At 47.3% G+C, this 17,219-nt stretch overlaps 1 protein-coding gene and 1 non-coding gene across 3 annotated transcripts; one reads left to right on the top strand and one right to left on the bottom strand.

Moving 5' to 3' along the window:
- Nucleotides 1-5,911: 5,911 nt before the first annotated feature.
- NEU3 (neuraminidase 3) lies at nucleotides 5,912-15,832 on the bottom strand. 2 transcript variants are annotated; one of them, XM_056115877.1, is made up of 4 exons: nucleotides 15,719-15,832; nucleotides 13,603-13,762; nucleotides 11,293-11,504; nucleotides 5,913-7,054 (listed from the first exon to the last, which is right to left on the bottom strand). In XM_056115877.1, the coding sequence occupies exons 3-4, from the start codon at nucleotides 11,485-11,487 to the stop codon at nucleotides 5,972-5,974; spliced, it is 1,278 nt and encodes a 425-aa protein (XP_055971852.1). In that variant the 5' UTR covers nucleotides 11,488-11,504; nucleotides 13,603-13,762; nucleotides 15,719-15,832; the 3' UTR covers nucleotides 5,913-5,971. The 2 variants fall into 2 exon arrangements, with proteins under 2 accessions (XP_055971851.1, XP_055971852.1); XM_056115876.1 differs by lacking the exon at nucleotides 13,603-13,762 and having other exon boundaries at nucleotides 5,912-7,054; nucleotides 15,719-15,743.
- Nucleotides 12,564-12,670, top strand: LOC130025586 (U6 spliceosomal RNA). The gene has a single exon (XR_008792723.1). It is a non-coding gene; the product is annotated as a U6 spliceosomal RNA (small nuclear RNA).
- Nucleotides 15,833-17,219: the final 1,387 nt, after the last annotated feature.

Below are 17,219 nucleotides of genomic sequence, written 5' to 3'. Positions count from 1 at the left end.
TGCCTCACAGGCATTGGGAGGGGTGGGGAGTAGGGGTTTATTGGGGTTCTTCGTGGTGAAAAATAAGTATTGGTTAAGGGAAATGTGTTTGATATTTGCACGACCGAGACCTAAACCTGAAAGCTTTGTAACTTTTCCCATAGTGATTCAATAAATAAATAATTTTTAAAAAAAAGTGACCATGGCTGCAGGCTCCAACATCCCAGTTAGTGGTCCCAGGAGAGAAGGGGTTTGAGTCATTTTCTTTTTATTACTAAATCCCCAGGAAGGTGGGGAGGGGAAATCTGAAAGTGACCAACATTTTAGAGAGGTTTACAAGTTAGACCTATTGGGGCTGGAGCGATAGCATAGTGGGTAGGGCATTTGCCTTGCACGCAGCCAACCCAGGTTCAATTCCCACCATCCCATATGGCCCCCTGAGCACAGCCAGGAGTAATTCCTGATTGCAGAGCCAGGAATAACCACTGAGAATTTCCGGGTGTGATCCAAAAAGCAAAAAATTAATTAAATTAAAAAATAAAAGACTTATCAAAAGGTGCAATGAGCATAATAACCGGAAAATCTGTGCCATCCACTCATTCATGCTTCATTGTAGAATAACAATATACTTTTACAGTTATTGGATTTATTTAATAACAGTGATGTTTGTAAAGTTCAAAAGGATCAGCAATATACAATTTGTTAAGGCAAGTTAATCAAATTTGTTACTGTTTAAATGTCCATGAAGTTTTGAGGGGCTGGATATAAAGCATACAGCATTTGCCTTACATGTGGGTGACCCAGGTTCAGTACTCTGCACCACATAAGGTCACCCCACCCTGGCCCTGCCAGGAGTAATTCATGAGCAAGAGTCAGGAGTAAGCCCCAAACACTGCCAGGTGTGACCACAATACCACCCTCTCCCCCCAAAAAAGTTTTCAATGCTTTATTGGATATGAGTTTAATAAATGAAGCACAAAGGATCGGTTAGTAGTACATATTCCAAAAGGCCCACAGAAAGCAAGCAATCCAAAAAGAGAAAGCAGATCACTGGATTTAAAAATTATGTAACTATGATTAAGCTATTTTAAAGAGAAAAATCAGCAATGGATTTAAAAATTATGTAACTATAATAAAGCTATTTTTAAGAGATAAATCAGCAATTCTCGGAACTTTATTCTTTCAGTATTATGGCTTTTCATCTTTATTGAATCACAGTGTGATATACAGTTACAAAGTTGTTCATGATTGGGTTTCAGTCATACAATGTTCCAACACCCATCCCTTTACCAGTGTACATTTCCCACGACCAATGTCCCCAGTTTCCCTCACCCACACCTGCCTCTATGGCAGAAAATCTCTCTCTCTCTCTCTCTCTCTTCCCCTCCCCCCCTTACTTCCTCCCTCTCTCCCTCTTCCTCGCCTTCTCCCTCTTTTTATGGCTTTTTCAATAGTCACTTTATCTTAAGCAGACTGATCTGGACTATTTATGTTGCAACCATCTGTCAATTATCAGTATTGCCCTAAGCACATCAGTGCAATGAAGTAAAGGTAAATAGAACTCAGGTGGTTGTCACCCTTCTTCCTTGAGATAAACACTCATTGCCTCCCCCTCTATAATTTGACAATAGCACTGTAGCATTGTCGTCCCATTGTTCACCAATTTGCTTGAGCGGGCACCAGTAACGTCTCATAACAAATTGTGAGACTTGTTGTTACTGTTTTTGGCATATCGAACACATCACGGATAGCTTGCCAGGCTCCGCCGTGCAGGTGAGATACTCTCGGTAGCTTGCCGGGCTTTCTGAGAGGGATGGAGGTTGAACCCGGGTTGGCCACGTGCAAGGCAAATGCCCTACCCGCTGTGCTATCACTCCAGCCCATCTCACATTAATACAATTTAAAAAAAAAAAAGTCATGTGGAGTTCATGCCCAATTCAATCAGCTTAATCAATGGCTGAACAAATAGCAGTACTCCTAGATTATTAAAAAATAAATTAAATAAATAAAAATCACAGCAATGGATACAACAGAAAACACCCCACTGAAAGAAAGCAGAGAGAGAAAAAGAGAGAGAGAGAGAGAGAGAGAGAGAGAGAGAGAGAAAGGGGCGGGAAACTCCTTTTCCAAAAGAGCTTTAGATGAAAGATGATCCTCACTCTGGACAGTTGATCCTCACTCTAGACAGTTCCACCAACTTTAACATGCAGCTTTCTCCTAGCAGTCTCAAGATTTCTGGGAATATCTTGTTTAAAGAATACAGAAAGCCCAACTTCATGTTCAGAAGCTTCTAGTCCTGCTCCTGTCACATCCTCTTTCAAATCTTAAGTCTTTCCCAGCCTCAGTTTCCTTAACTGTAAAGTGACAATACTGTCAAGATATTTTGTTGACATATCTTTTAGTTAAAAAAATGAGACAGAGTGACAGAGGCTGGGCCTGGGCAATCTGTCTCCACTGACATCTGGTGGGCAAATCCAGGCTCCCCATCCTTGAATTCAAGCAAGCTGCATCCACCCTAGGGAAAGCCAGCTTCATTTCTTTTCGTAAAAACACAAAGAGAGACCGGAGCAATAGTACAGCAGGTAAGGCGCTGGCCTTGCATGCAACTGGCCCAAGTCTGATGTCCAACATACTATATAGTTTCCTGAGCCCAAGTGATTCCTGAGCACAAAGCCAGGAATGACCCCTGAGCACCACTCAGGTATGTGCCGCCCCCCACTCCCCAACCAAAATAAAACCACAAAGCAAGTTTTCTCAAAATAGAAATTCTTCTAAAAAGCAAGACAGTGCCTGTTTGAGCATTTCTTGAAACTGTACAAATGATGCGCCATCTGCTTCCTTGACCAAAAACGTCAAAGTCATGAAGCGTCCCAAGTTCTTCATTCCCCTTGTTTCCCAGAGTCACGGGGCCTTGTGGCAAGAGAACGCCTCTCTGGCCCTGAATACCAAGTCACCCTCGGAACACGGGGCATCCTAGAAGCTCCCCAGGGGCCTGGAGGAGTAGTAGTAAGAGAAAGTCCAAATCAGAGACAGAAAGGAGATGTGAGGGGAAGGGAAGGACTGAGGTCCTGGGGCATTCACGAAGAAACAAGTTCAACTGAGAAAAAAGTCTTCTGGACATAAAGATGACCTGGCAGTGGTCGGAATGGAGAAGACTTGGTTAGGGCACAGGTGCGGTGGGCTTGGTGAACAGCAACCTGCTCCTCCGTGGAGGCACTGCTTTGGCCCCCCCTCAACTGGTTCCAGAGGGTCAAAGGGCTTGGACTCCTTTATCCACTCAACTGATATTAACTGCTGCCTAGTGTATACCCGGCCATGCCCTGGGTGCAGAGGATAAAGAGAGAAATCAGACACAGTCCTACCTACCCTTCAGGAACTGAGAAGGGAGACAGAAATGCAGAAAGCACACACACACACACACACACACGTGTGTGTGTGTATTTTTTTTTTTTTAAGAAAGACTGTGATTCGAGGCTAAAAAGAACAGAGATACAAGTCTGGCAGATTCAGCCTCCAAGGAGTTTGAAACCTAAGAGGGTAACGCAGACAATAAAACAAGACAGTGCACTCTGGTGACCCTGGGAAGGGGAAATGCTATCTGGCAAATAAGCAGTGAGAAGAGACGCCCACATCCTAAGGACTGAGCAGCCAGCTCTGAGCTGCGTGGAAGGTCCTACAGTGGGAGGCTGTACGGCCTCCCCCCATCACCCCTCCCCGGACCCCCCCACCCCCACACTCCAACCCCCCACCCTTGTACACGAGAAACACAGCTCCTGGCCTCATCTTTATGGCCGTAATTTTCTTCCAGATATCTTGAGACCTGGTGGCCAGGAAAAACCAGTCCAAATACCAATGCGAAGAACACGGACAGGACAGACTTGGTAGGGGCAGCCTTGATGCAACTGAATCTGTGAGATATGCAGCATCTGTCCCTCCCCAGGGCCCAGGGAACTTCCCCAGCCTGTTCATTTCTTCTTCACAGTGACGACCACCTACACTATCTCTCCCGGTTGAGACGACCTCATTCTCTTCCTAACGGTGCCGGCACCCTTCTCTTCTGCTGTTCCTTTTCTTCACAGCTGCCATCATCTTCCCCTTCCCCCTCCGGAGCTCCCAGCTCTGCTCACCACCCTAAACCCGGATCCTCAATCACATGTGAATGAGACAGAGGTCTTCTCTGGCTGTTGGCTCTTTGCAAAGATCAGTCACTTATTATTTTACCCAATAAGTGAAGGCCCTACAAACCAGGATAAAGGTGAATGCTAGTTAGTAGGCAATGGGAAACCACAAGTTATTTCCAACCAGGGAATGGCAATAAAAAGTAGTTTACATTATGCATGGGCACTTGAGAAATATTTCAAGTATAAGGATGATCGAATGTTCGTAACGGTAGAGTGGGAAGGTAACTTGGGCAAATACAGAATTGCAGAAGCTAGCGTTAAAAGTCATTCTAAGCCGCAGACTTATGTCACATGCAGAAGTGGGGTCACATAAGCGCCACCTTCGTTTTGGGGGACATAAGCTCTGTTTTCGTCCTGTGGCTGTCCCAACTCTAGGGGGAACCTGCAACTTCAAGCCTCTTGGGCCACCTGCCATGACAAAGAGGTGCTTTCCATGGTCATCACTCAACATGAATTATATTTACCGCCACCGAGTTAAGGCATGATCCTCCTTAACAGGGGCAGGACAAAACCCCCATATGTTTCCTGTTGTGAAACCAGTTCTAGAAGAAATGGAGATGAAACAGCCAATGATCTCTCAGGCATCACCTAAGAGCTCCAGCCCTGGCAGAGCTCAGCCCCCCAGACTATTAAGATTGTGGCCTCCCTACTTCACAAATACTGATTTCAGAAAACAAGGGGCTCCGAGATCTTCCCAGAGGGTTGGGAATCAGCTGAGGCAGGACAACCAGGATTAGTAACAGCAGCTTGAACAAGCTACAAAGATGCCAGGAAGACAGTGGCCAAGGACTGACAGTCCTGCCATGCTCATTTCTTGCATCTTTTCTCTTCCAGTCTCAGAAACTGCGAGCAACTTGAGGCAGGGACAATGGAACATTCCGTCCAGTGTTTGAAAGTTCTAACCCATGTTCTTTCCCCATCAAAAACCACCTTAGCCAGAGTGATAGGACAGTGGGAAGTGTGTATGCCTTGCATGAGGCCAATCCGAGTTTGACCCCCAGCACCCCTTATGGTCCCTCAATCACCACCAGGAGTAAGCCCTGAGCATTGCTAGGTATGGCCAAAATAAAAGTGACAAAACCCACCCACATTAATAGATGGCCCTCTGTCACAGGAGAAACAGTAAGTTGTGTTATTAAGCAGCTCTATCCCTCACTTCTCCTTTCCTCCCAAGGCCATCATGCTTTCCTGGGGTAAGGAAGGGGTGAGCAGATCTGCAGAGCTTGGGAAGGCAGGTGACCTCATGATTTTGTTCTGTCTGGTTCTCTAGGATCCAGAGCCTGTGAAGCTCTGAACAGGATTAAAAGGATGTTGCGTGTTGGGTGTGAATAACAGAACCAACCCTCCAGGTCTTCCTGCAATGGTACACTCGGACGAGCTGCTGAGTCCTTGGGAAGATAAGTCTTCTGACGTCCACTTGGAGATCAGTGTCCCAGACGCAGGTGGCCTTGTTGACCCCGGAGCACGGGAGGACTCAACCTCCTGGCAGGAAGAGAAAAGCCAAGTCCTGAGGCCATCCTGTCATCTCCCGAATGAAGACCTGAGAGCTCAGAAGACACGTCCATCCACGGTTCAGAGCTGGCCGGTGGCACAGTCAGGCCACATCAGGGCCTGCCACCCCCAGTTCAGCGATGTTTCCCCTGCAGCAGTTACAACAACTTTTTCCTTTTGCTCTTTGGTAAAGGAGAAGCCACAGCAGGGAGCAGAACCAAAGTACTGATTTTGGTTCCCTGTGGGTGGCAGCAACCTCTCTTGCACTGATCTCCTTTTCCCGAGCCTCCCCCAGTTCCCTGCCTGTGAAAAGGCACATGCTAAGTTGGCGGGCTCTGGACCAGCTCGGGGTTCCTAGCAGGGTTGATGCAGTGCTCCTGCATGTGACTAAGGATCTCTTCATCTGTGAACAGGCAAAAGGCAATCTGTTCACACTCCTGCTCTATCCCACACTCAAACAAACACCCAAATAAGCCCTCCTTCTCCACAGCGGCCAGATCAGAGTAGCCGCAGGGTCCCCAGTGCAGGACCCAGGGGCGGGACCAGCAGGCAGCCTCCAGAGGCGAGTGGTTGAGGTAGATGCCCAAGTTGACCCTCCGTTTCTTGTTGGTTGGGTGTGAGTACAAAAGCCATGATTCGCTTCCTGCTTCCTGCTGCAGTCTCTGAGAGTTGTCAGGCTGAGGGTGCGACTTCTTGGGAGAAAAGTCTTTGCCCTTCGGGGCCTGGTACCCATGGAGGAGCTCCCGGGGCTGGAAACTCACGACACTGCCTTGGCAGCCATGTGGGGGCTCCAAGAGCTGTTGGCTCAGGACTGATCTCTGAAAGCATTCGCCGTTATCGGTGCTGACTGCTTCTGCCCTGTGCTTCTTGGGTGTCCGGGCACTGCAGTACAGCACAGGGTGATTGGTTCTCCCTTTCACCTCTGCCACTTGGCATTCCCCTGTGACCAGGGGCTGAAGGAGATGGCCATGGTGCCAGGTTGTACCTAGATCATCACTGTAGATCATCAGGGAATGAGGCTTGGAGGCACAGGGCAGCCGGAAGCCAAAGCAACAGTAAGGGATGTAGTAGGTATAGGCAGGGATGACCAGCCTTCCTGATTGCAGCTGGACACCGTGACCCGGGCCCACAGCAAATGTGGCCCAGCGCTTCACCTCGGGCCCAATGACCTCCTCCGTCAGATCCCTCACCCCGCCCCATGAACGGCCAGCATCCTCACTGCAGATAACACAAAGGCGGGCTGCGTTCCGGCCTGACACAATCTGATGCTGCTCGGTCACGTGGTCCCGCACACAGATGAAGAAGAGGTACACGAGGCCATGCTTCTCCTCCCACACAGGGCAGGGGTTCATGGTTCGATGATGAGGTAATGTGGCTTCCATCAGCGGTGTCATGGGTCCCCACTAGACAAGAGGAACAAAGAGAGAACAGAGGTGAGACTCTCACTGGAAGATGTCACTCTCATTCAACAGCATTGGCATTGGACACGATGTCAACTCAGGTCCTGGCGAGAGCACCAGACATCATTGCCAGAAAGACTTAGGTGAGGAGAATTCCATGATGTCAGCCCAGGCTCCAAGGAAGAGGGAGGGAGTGAAGCAGAAGAAAGGGCCATCAATTCAGGAGAGGATGAAAGCTAGGAAAGAAGCGAGGAGAGACCTGGTCTTCCAGGATCTTCTCGCAAGGGAAGAGGCTCTGGAGTGGCAGAAATGGCCACTGGACTAAACAGTTGGACTGACCCTGGACTAAACAGCCTACCAAGTGCAGAGGGCAGTATGAGCAGGCTCAGGACCAAGGGCAGGTATTGCATTAGTGACAACTGAAAGGCTATCAGATGCCTCAGGAGCTTGGACAAGGACAAGGGAAGAAAAACTCTACCTTTTTGACCGGAGATTAGACCTCCTAGTTGGTAAGGTTCCGGATACAGAACAACAGATCAATTGATTGAGTATCTTATCTTAGGTGTCTACCTGTGCTCCACAGGGCAAAGTTGATCTGGCCTTAGGCTGACAAAGATGTCTTTAAGCATGAAGTGCGGTCTCAAACAAATGCAATATCTGCTTCCCATATCAGGAGTCAGTTACCTGCACGCTATTGCCCCATGGAGGAGCCTTAAAGACTTCTGTATAATATTCTTTCAGAGTGGTGGATTTTCATTTGCACTTATCTCCACCTATTGGTTGCTGCTCAAAGGCCTGTGTTTGGGACAACAGGTCGATTTTCAAAGGCCCTCCAGAGAGCACAGCAAACTATTTAGAAAAATAAGTAAAATCATTAGCATTTCCTCAAGATCATAAATGGTCCTAGAAACTAGTAACTATATAATGTCCAAAATATTCACTCAACCTGGAAAGTGACAGTGCTGGGTACTGTACCTGCTCACCTCTCTGCTACAATGTTCTTCCTTACTTGGTCTAGATACTTAATTCATTCTCCAATACCTAGCCCCCAAATCCTCATGAAATTCCCTCTCCTCTCCATCAAAGCAATTAAGTGACTTTCTCTTTGTAAATTAAACAAAAATTTAAAAAAAAACTTGTAACAGTTGTTACAGTAGAAAAATTAGAATGTGGTACGTGAAGGGCTTCCTTCCTATTAAGTCTTTTGTGGTAGAAATCAAATGATTCTGAGTTTGCATTTCCAATGCCCAGTCTTGAAAAGAGCTAAATATTTTTGTCAGATAGAACGTAAGTAATTTTTTAAAACAAGAAAGCAGCAAAGGCAGGCAGAAGTCAGAGAGAAGGTGTTGAAAGGCTGGAGACTCATACTTTGCACGCTGGAGGCCTGGATTTGATCCCTGGCAAGCATCATGCCAGGGGTAGTCCCTGAACGCTGTCAGATGTGGCTGACCAATAAATAAATAAATAAATAAAAGGAAAAAAATAGCAAACACAAATATGAAAGTTATAGGCAAATAAAGGAAAATTTATACAAATATTTTTCTTTTCCTATTACCTGAGGCAATTAAAACTATTTTATTAAGATCTCAAGGATCACCTTTTATCCCCGCCCCCCTCCTCCATGGGATCCTGGAGGTCACACCCACAACCTGCCTTGGGCTGGTACTTAAGCTCCTTCAAAGGCCATGATCCAGAGACACACAAAAGAATCTCTAACCCGAGCAGCTCACTGCAGAGATGCCTCTGGACTTTAAGCCAGGCCAAGGGGTGCGTCAGACGGGGGCAGGTGTTGTCCCTCCACCTGCCCCCTAAAAGCCCCAGCAGCCGCCAACTTCCAGAACCCAATGAAAAGTGCAGGTATGTGAGTTCAGTGACTGAAAACTCCAGGGTAGGGGATGGGCCAGTCCTTCTCATCCCCCCATCTCTGTCCCCATGGGACCCTGGAGGTCACACCCACAAACTGCCTCCAGATTCTACTTAAGCCCCTTAATGGCCACCAGGATTAATTACTGAGTGCAGAGCCAGGAATAACCCCTGAGCACTGCCGGGTGTGGTTTTCCAAAATGAATACAAAGAAAGTAATTTTTTTTTTAAACACTGGGTATTAGTAGCTACAAAAGGAATATAGATTTCTGTACTAGGATTAAAAAGTTGAGTTGATGATTCTTCTCATTTTAAGATTCTCCCATTGAAGGTATTTGCCTTGCATGCTGCCAGCCTGAGTTCAATCCCTGGCAACCCATATGGTCCCCCAAGCACCGCCAAGAGTAAATCCTAAGTGCAGAGCCTGGAATAAGCCCTGAACATTGACAGGTTTTGCCAAAAAGTGGGGGGGAAAATAACAAAAATAATAAAGTAAAAATGAAAACAAGCTCAAAAGAGAATGAGTTAAAGTGGGCATGCTTGGTGCGTGACTATCAGATGGGATGGTGATGGTCTGATGAAAAATACTGAACAACCCAACTACTTGTGGTAGAAAGCAGATAATGCCTGGTTCTGGAGCAAACTCCATGTTTGCTATAACTCCATGCCTCCAGGCTGCATTCCAAACTAAGCTGCAGGACTGTCTATTTATTTATTTATTTATTTATTTATTTATTTATTTATTTATTTTGGTGCTGGTAGGGAAAAAAAAAAGAAAGATAAGCAGAAGTTCAGTTCAAAGAAGCTATAATGACTCACAGCAAAAGAGCAGGGACTGAGCAGACCCAGAACTAGTCATTTCACCACAGGGAAGTATGAGCAAGCCATCAAAAATAGACATGATTTGGGCTGGAGCGATAGTACAGCAGGGAAGGCATTTGTTCTTGTGCGTGACCAACCTGGGGGTCGATCCCCTGCATCACATATGGTTCCCTGAGCACTGCCAGGAGTGATTCCTAAGTGCAGAACCAGGAGTAACCCCTGAGCATTGAAGGGTGTGACTTAACAGAAAAAATAAATAAATTGACATGAGTCGCTGGCAAGACCCACCTTTAGCAGGAAAGCATTGCATTAAGTTTTTTGTTTTTAGTTGGGACACACCTGGTGGTGCTCAGGGTTTACTCCTGGCTCTGCATGCAGGAATTTCACTTCTGGCAGGCTCAGGGGACCATATTATATGCCTGGGATTGAACCAGGTCAGTCGCAAGCAAAGTAAGCGCCCTACCCACTGTACTATCTCTCTAACCCAGAAAAGCATTTTCACAGCAAGTCATCATATGATAAATTTGAGTCCAGACTTACCATGGACTTAAGAGCTTCAATGGTGAGATTTCCACAAGCAGAAAAGCAGAGCAGGTTAGAATGGTTGCAGTCTCCTACCAGAGACTGGGAATGCGCTCAGTGTTAGAGCAACTCAGGGTCCTCATGCATGGGACCCTCGGTTTGACCTGTCCCCCATCCCAATAAAGTGCCTAATGAGGAAAGATACTGATCCTCACTTTAACCAGTTCTGAAAGTTAGCGGCCGGCAATAAGAAAAACCAGTATTTGAAATACCCCTATTAAAAAATGCAGTAAAAGTGTATTACTTAGAGTCAAGTGTTCCAACCTTCAGTCCTGCCACTTATTAGCAAAGTGCTTGAGGTGAATCACTTTGATATTTTGCCAATTTCCTCCTATAAAAGCATGTACTGACAGGAAGAGAAGAGCAGGAGGGGGTACCTGGCAGTACCCTCAGCCCCCACATCCGCTGCTAAGGACAGTCTCTGAGGCGTGACCTCCACCTTTGAGCACCACTTCCTTTTCTGGGTGACTTCTGAGAATCAAAGGATAGTGAGGGGCCGGGGTGGTGGCACAGTGGGTTGGACATTTGCCTTGCACACCACCGATCTGGGTTTGATTCTCGGCATCCCATTTGGTTCCCCAAGCACTGCCCAGAGTAATTCCTGAGTGCAAGAGCCAGGAGTAACCCTTGAGCATGGCAGGGTGTGGCCCCAAAAACAAAATAAATAAACAAGAAGAATGAGAAAGAAAAGCATACCCATGGGTCAGAGACCAAGTAGGAGGCCTGACTCTTTGAATTTGATCTTGAGCAAGCAGCAAGATAGAAATATAAATATGCCGTGTGCCTCAGTTTCCTCTGCAAAATGTGGCTGGAAGATTTTTTTTTTTTAAAGTGTGAGCAGCTAAGAAAATCCAGCGGTTTCCTGATGAAAGGCCCCAGCTTTTGCTCTTTTCCCAGCTCTCCCGATGGCTCTCCCCTCCTCTTAGGAGACAAGGCATAGATCCAGAAGCATCCCGGCCGGGCTGAGGCATTACCTGCACTGAGCGCCCTGTCCTCAGCCCTCGCCTCAGCACCAGGTGGAGTGCATCGGCATCCTTGCTCGTGGACCGCTTCTCTGCAAAGGCCAGGAAGGTGTCTGCAGGGGCCACGTAGAGCAGGGCAGGGATCCGGTAGGTGACCCCTCGCTTGCCTTCCTGCTGGAACAGAGGGGTGCTGGAAGGGCATGGCATCACTTCTTCCAGGGCCTCTGCAAGGACAGGAGCAGCTAAATACAGGTCCCCAATCCCAGACAAGAAGGCTGCACACACATTCTGTTCCACCACTCCCCATGGGACAACAGGGAGGCTAAATTCTGGTTTTAAAGGTAATGTCACCCACTCAACGGTGCAAAACAAGCATGAAACACATATACCCTCCATCCCTGTGCAAATTCTGTACTAGTCTGTCTCCTGTAGATCCTTCCAGAGCAGAAAGACGTGCATGTCTTTCTGGCCAGGTGTCCAGGGTCTCACCCGCCCAAAGACATATGGATGGAGTTAGATTTCAGCTTCTTAGCTGGTGCTTTTTAGGTCACTCGGGAAATAAGTGTAAATCCAGGAGAGAGTTCAAAGGGCTAAAGAGATCGCGTGCCTGGCATGCGGAGGCTCCAGGATTGATTCCTGATACCACATGGTTTTCTGAGCACTGGGGGGGCTGTGGTGTCTCCCTGAGATTTCTATTTTTCAATTTACTAACTATAGACCCCAATCCACATGAAAGAATGTCTGTGATTCAGAATTTTCCAGGACCTGAGAATATTTACCTTGCATGTGTCAAGCCCTAGGTCCAATTCCCAGCACTGAAAAAAAAAATTCTCCAGGGCAGACCAGGGAGTGGCTCAAAGGGCACAGTGCTCCCAAGTACCACCCCAGAACTATCCCCAAGCACTATGATGAAAGTAGTCTCAAAGTACCACTGGGTGTGGCACTTTGTGTGTATATGTGTGTCTAAGAAAAATGTGTGTCTGTTTGTCTTATATACATATATATGTATATGTATTTATATATACATACAAATATGTATATAATAAATTAAAAATAAAAGTCCAGGGAAATTTATTTTTCTATGGGAGACTAGGATAAGATGTAGTCTTCTTAAGGTATTGATGTGTTCCCCCCAGGTGATCCTGTCAATGGGTATACAGCCGAGAGGCTACAGATTTTGCTAGAGATGACAATAGCTTCATTCACTGCCATAAAGGTCAAACTTCTAAGTAAAACCAATAAACAGGAAGGGCAGTGGAAGTGAGGTTAAGAACAAAAGACTTGCGCTCGCTTCGGCAGCACACATACTAAAATTGGAACGATACAGAGAAGATTAGCATGGCCCCTGCGCAAGGATGACATGCAAATTCATGAAGCATTCCATATTTTTTTAAAAAAAAAAAGAAAGAAAGAAAGAACAAAAGACTTTGGTTTTTGGTTTTAGAACCCTTGGCAGTTTTTTCTTTCTTGCATAATTCAGCAATAAAGGACTCTGTTATATTTTAACACAGGGGCTTGTGACTTAGCTTGCCCTAATGCTGAAAAATGGAAATCTACAGGTAATACATTTGATTTTTTTTGGGGGGGGGGGGCGGGGGGACACCATACCTGCTAGCAGCTGGCTGCTTCCTGCTCTCAGCAGGACTGGGGAGAACACACAGAGCCAGGCACTGACCCTGGGCTGGCTGCATGCCAGGCAAGTGCTTTAACTCCTTTACTCTCTTCCCAGCCCTCCAAAAAAGCCGGTATTCTACTTTTCAGAGGCGCAAAAGAATCACGGATGGAATAAAGTTCAGAATTCTTTTCCCTCTCAGTGCCATCCACGTCCTACCAAATAAACCATGTGTAAAATTTATTAGGCTGTAAGAATGAATTCAGCCCTTAAGGGACTTAGTTCATAAATATTTCAGGTGCCTACCATGAGCCAGGTCATAAAGCAGGTGCTGAGGAGAACAGAAGAAAATCACAAGTCCCTGTCACCAAGAATCCACAACAAAAGCCAGAAAAACAGACACAGCCAGAGACAAGTGATGACGTACTAGTGCCACTTTAAAGTAAACACAAGGGTGTGTCCGAACCAGAAAAAAAGCAGATAGAGGCAGTGATATCTGGGGAGGTGGTATCTCATTCCCGCAGCGCTTTGTGCTTGAAAGAGCTTCCTTTCAGAGGGCCACAGACACCCTCACCTCCTTGGTTCTGTTCCAACTTCCCACCATTGATGCCAACTCCCTTACATCCTCTCAATGACTTCCTATTGGTGACAATCCCCCGCTGCCTCTGCTGTCCCCCTGCAAGCCCCGTTACCTGCTCTAGTCTCCACACCTGCTCTAGTCTCCACATTCTCTTCTCATCCACAGAGGAGAGGTTCCAGAGTAGCAGGGAGGTGTTTATTTTCTTCACTGCTCTATCTCTGCGTCTCATAATTGCTTCATAATGGTTAGGCTCGAAAGTGTCTGTTAATGATCAAGTAGTCGGACTGGATCTTAAAAGGAGGAACAATGGATTAACAGGTGAGGAGTAAAAGGAGAAGGATTAATGTGTGTGAACAGCCTGATAATGATAATAATAACATGTATGATAATGACGATATGTCATGAGAGATGACTAGAGTCAATATTAGAATGGAATGTAAAGGCATGGGCAGACAGGACTGAAGGGTTACAGCACAGTCCAGATTGAGAAAGGTTCCTTACCTTGCTAAGGAAGGCTCATCTGATTTGAGAGGGAGCCATCCAAGAGTTTATGAAGCAGAGAGACAGTATGATCAAGTTCGCTTTATTTATTTATTTATTTTGCTTTTTGGGTCACACCAAAAAGCGATGCTCAGTGGTTACTCCTGACTTTGCACTCAGGAATCACTGTTGGCAGTGCTCAGGGGACCATATGGGATGCTGGGAATCGAACCCGGGTGGGCCACATGCAAGGCAAATGCCCTACTTGCTGTATTATTGTTCCAACTCCTCAAGTTCTCATTTTTGATCAATCTTTCTGACAGTCTGTGGGCAATGAACTGAAGGGGAAAATTATAACGCTTTGGGCCCTTCATGTTTTTCCCCCTTTTTAACTTGTTGTTTCAGGGCCTGCTCCTGGCTCTGCACTCAGGAATCACTCCTAGCGGTGCTCAGGGAATAGTTTGGGGTGCCAGGGAAAACATGGGAAGAAAGGCCCAATTTGGCATATGACTCGAATCCTGTCCCGACTTCTCGGTATGTGACCTTATTATGCTAGAGACTTCAATTTCCAGCTTGTAAAAGGGAACAAAATAATATCCCTCAGATGATCAATATGAAGAATGACTTTCAAAGTGCCTTATGAACTTTAAAACACAAGTCCAAGTATCTTACAAATTCTGATGCCTTCCAATTTCACTTCCTGTCTTGCTATGACTTCACTGCTAAAATTGCTGTCATTACGTTTCAGTACTAACCAAACTAGCCCAGCTACTAGCAGGAGCAGCACAGACAAGTAACTCTGGCACTGAATCCCAAACTAGGTAAATCAGATATAGTTCCACCTGAAAAATTCTTTTTCAGCAGAAAATTCAAATTGCTGCTCTGTATAATCACCTTTTAATCTAGGCTGCAGATCTTCTGGGAGAGTGCAATGTTATGTAGCTTTTGAAGTTCTTAGCTTTGATGTTTGCAAGTCACTTTACAACTTTACCTTTGAGCTTTATATGGAGAAGAAACTAATATCCAAAAAAAAAAAATTTTTTTTTTTTTGAAGTGGAGGGCATACCCAGCTGCGTCCAGGGTTACTCCTGGCTTTGCATTCAGAAACCACTCCTGGCCCTGCTAGGAGAACCAAATGGGACGCTGGGAATCAAACCCGGGTCGGCTTCATGGAAGGCAAGCGCCCCACCCTCTGTATTATCCGTCCAGCCCCTAATATCAGCTGTTTCGGGCTAGGAACAGAGTTAAGTCCACGCTTCATCCACACCGGGGCAGCAGACAGCCTCAAGGGCCCGCCAGTGGGGCTCCCATCCCGCTTACTCTGAACCCTCCAGAAACACACAGCCGCCTGTGCGCACCACCGGTGGCTCCCACTTGGCTGGGGCTTGACGCAAATTGCAGCACCTGCACGAACGTGGTAAGGAGCTCCCATCCCGTGTCAAGCTTTCCGGGGGTGCAGATGAGAAAAGCGCAGGCCCACAGAAGAGGGTAAATATACATCCAGCCTCGTGGCAAAAGCCCCAGGGGGCCCTAGATTCCACTCAGGGTCCTGCCACTGGCAGGAAACCCTCCCTGGAAGCGCTTTCCTAGAGGCAGCTCCCTGCATCTCTACGGGCCAGCTGTAAAGTTCAGGTGTGGCGTCAGAGGCAGGGATAAAGGCAAAAGCCACCCCCAGTGCAGGCTCCTGCGCGCCAGCGAGGCTGACTCAGGATTCCTAGGCTCCAGCCCGCGTCCCGCGGTGACCCCGCTAAGTCCCCGGCGCTCACCTGCCCTGGACCCGGGCTCCTCCATGGCCCGGCACAGCTCTGGAGCGCGGCAGGCTCTCCGCCCTGGGACGCCGAGGCCCGGGACAAGCCCCCCGGGGCCGAGGCCGACTGCGGACGACCACACAAACCACGCCGAGAGCGGTTCAGCGGAGGAAACGGAGCAGCAGCGAAGCGTGAAAACGGCTGCAGGCGCCCGTTGGGACCTGCCGTTAAGAGCTGCGGAGTCAGCCCCGCCCCCCCGGGCGGGCTGCAGCCAGGCCCCGCCCCCAGAACGCCCGCCCCCTTTCCCAGCCGCAACCGAAGCTCCGCCTCCCTCGTGCCCCGCCCCCTTCCCCGCCCGCAGCCGAGGCCCCGCCTCCTGGACGTCTCCAGGACGCCCCGCCCCTCCACGGCCGCAGCCGAGGCCCCGCCCCGCTCCTCGCCGCCGCCGAAAGCTCGCACCCAGGACGCTCCGCTGGGTGCCGGTTCCGGGACCGATCCAGTCTGCCTCTTCCTCTCCAATCCGTTCCAAATTCCGCTCAGGCTGCGGGCCTATCGGGCTCCCAGCAGCAGCGCCGCTCGCTGGCCCAGTCTTCTTACGCTTCTCGTTAGTCCGCACATTTTTTTCCATGCCACCGTATCAAACTTCCCCGGGGGACCCTGTGAGCCAAGCTAAGGTTCCGGTCTCAGAGAGGACAGCCAGAGCACTGGGCCAGACACACTCTAAACTCTATTATATATGGCACACCTGTGTGCGTGGATAGACTGAGAAAGTTGGAGTATTGTATTTAAGGCAGTAGATAAAAGTCAGAAAAACCCTTTTGAGCTACTGAAACCAATGCCTGTGTTTAAATGTTTGCAAGTCAATTGTCTCATCATGTTAATGAGAATGTTTGATGCTTGTGTGGTAAACAGTAAAATATAACGGCCTGAAAGCACCTTTCTCTAAAAGTGATGTGATATTTGAGCTGTGAAGTACATATGTAAAAGAAAAATGGTATTTGTTAGTTTTAAAAATAAAATTAAATGTCAACCCATGAACCCATATTGATAGGTATAAATGGAAAAACCATTCATTACAGTAAAACACCAATGAATAAATTTAGACTGTATGCCAACTACTTGAAAATAGTGTGGTTTATGCGGAATACCTCATTTCCTTTCAGGGATCTAGAATATTATTAAATGGCAGATAGGGGGTGGCCATATGAGGAGCTCCTAATAAAAACTGCAGGTTCTGAGTCTCTAAGGGACTGACGTAAACAGCAGATAGAGGAGGGAGTGCAGCCTCAACCACATATCTTACTGTTTCATATACATCACTTCAGAAGGAAAGGCCAAGGGAATATTGCTGTGGATGTTACAACAGGATGTTACTGAAAAGGAACTGAACTAACCCAGTTTGTCCTAAGACAGAAACCCAATGTCGAGGCTTCAATAACCACCTCCCTTCATTTTACTCTTAAAAAAACAAATCTCACCTAGTAGAGATGTAGCATGCTAACAAGACATGCATCCTATG

This window comes from Sorex fumeus, unplaced genomic scaffold (genome assembly GCF_029834395.1).
Source record: "Sorex fumeus unplaced genomic scaffold, SorFum_2.1 ptg000030l, whole genome shotgun sequence".
NCBI lineage: Eukaryota > Metazoa > Chordata > Mammalia > Eulipotyphla > Soricidae > Sorex > Sorex fumeus.
The sequence above is the reverse complement of the archived record's forward strand: the minus strand, read 5'-3'. Positions and strand labels throughout refer to the sequence as shown.

Coding starts and splice junctions, on each gene's coding strand:
- NEU3 (XM_056115876.1), bottom strand. CDS start 15,743: ATGGAGGAGCCCGGGTCCAGGGCAG. Junction 11,505..15,718: donor GGAGCCCGGGTCCAGGGCAG/GTGAGCGCCGGG, acceptor CTGTCCTTGCAG/AGGCCCTGGAAGAAGTGATG. Junction 7,055..11,292: donor GGACAGGGCGCTCAGTGCAG/GTAATGCCTCAG, acceptor CCTCTTGTCTAG/TGGGGACCCATGACACCGCT.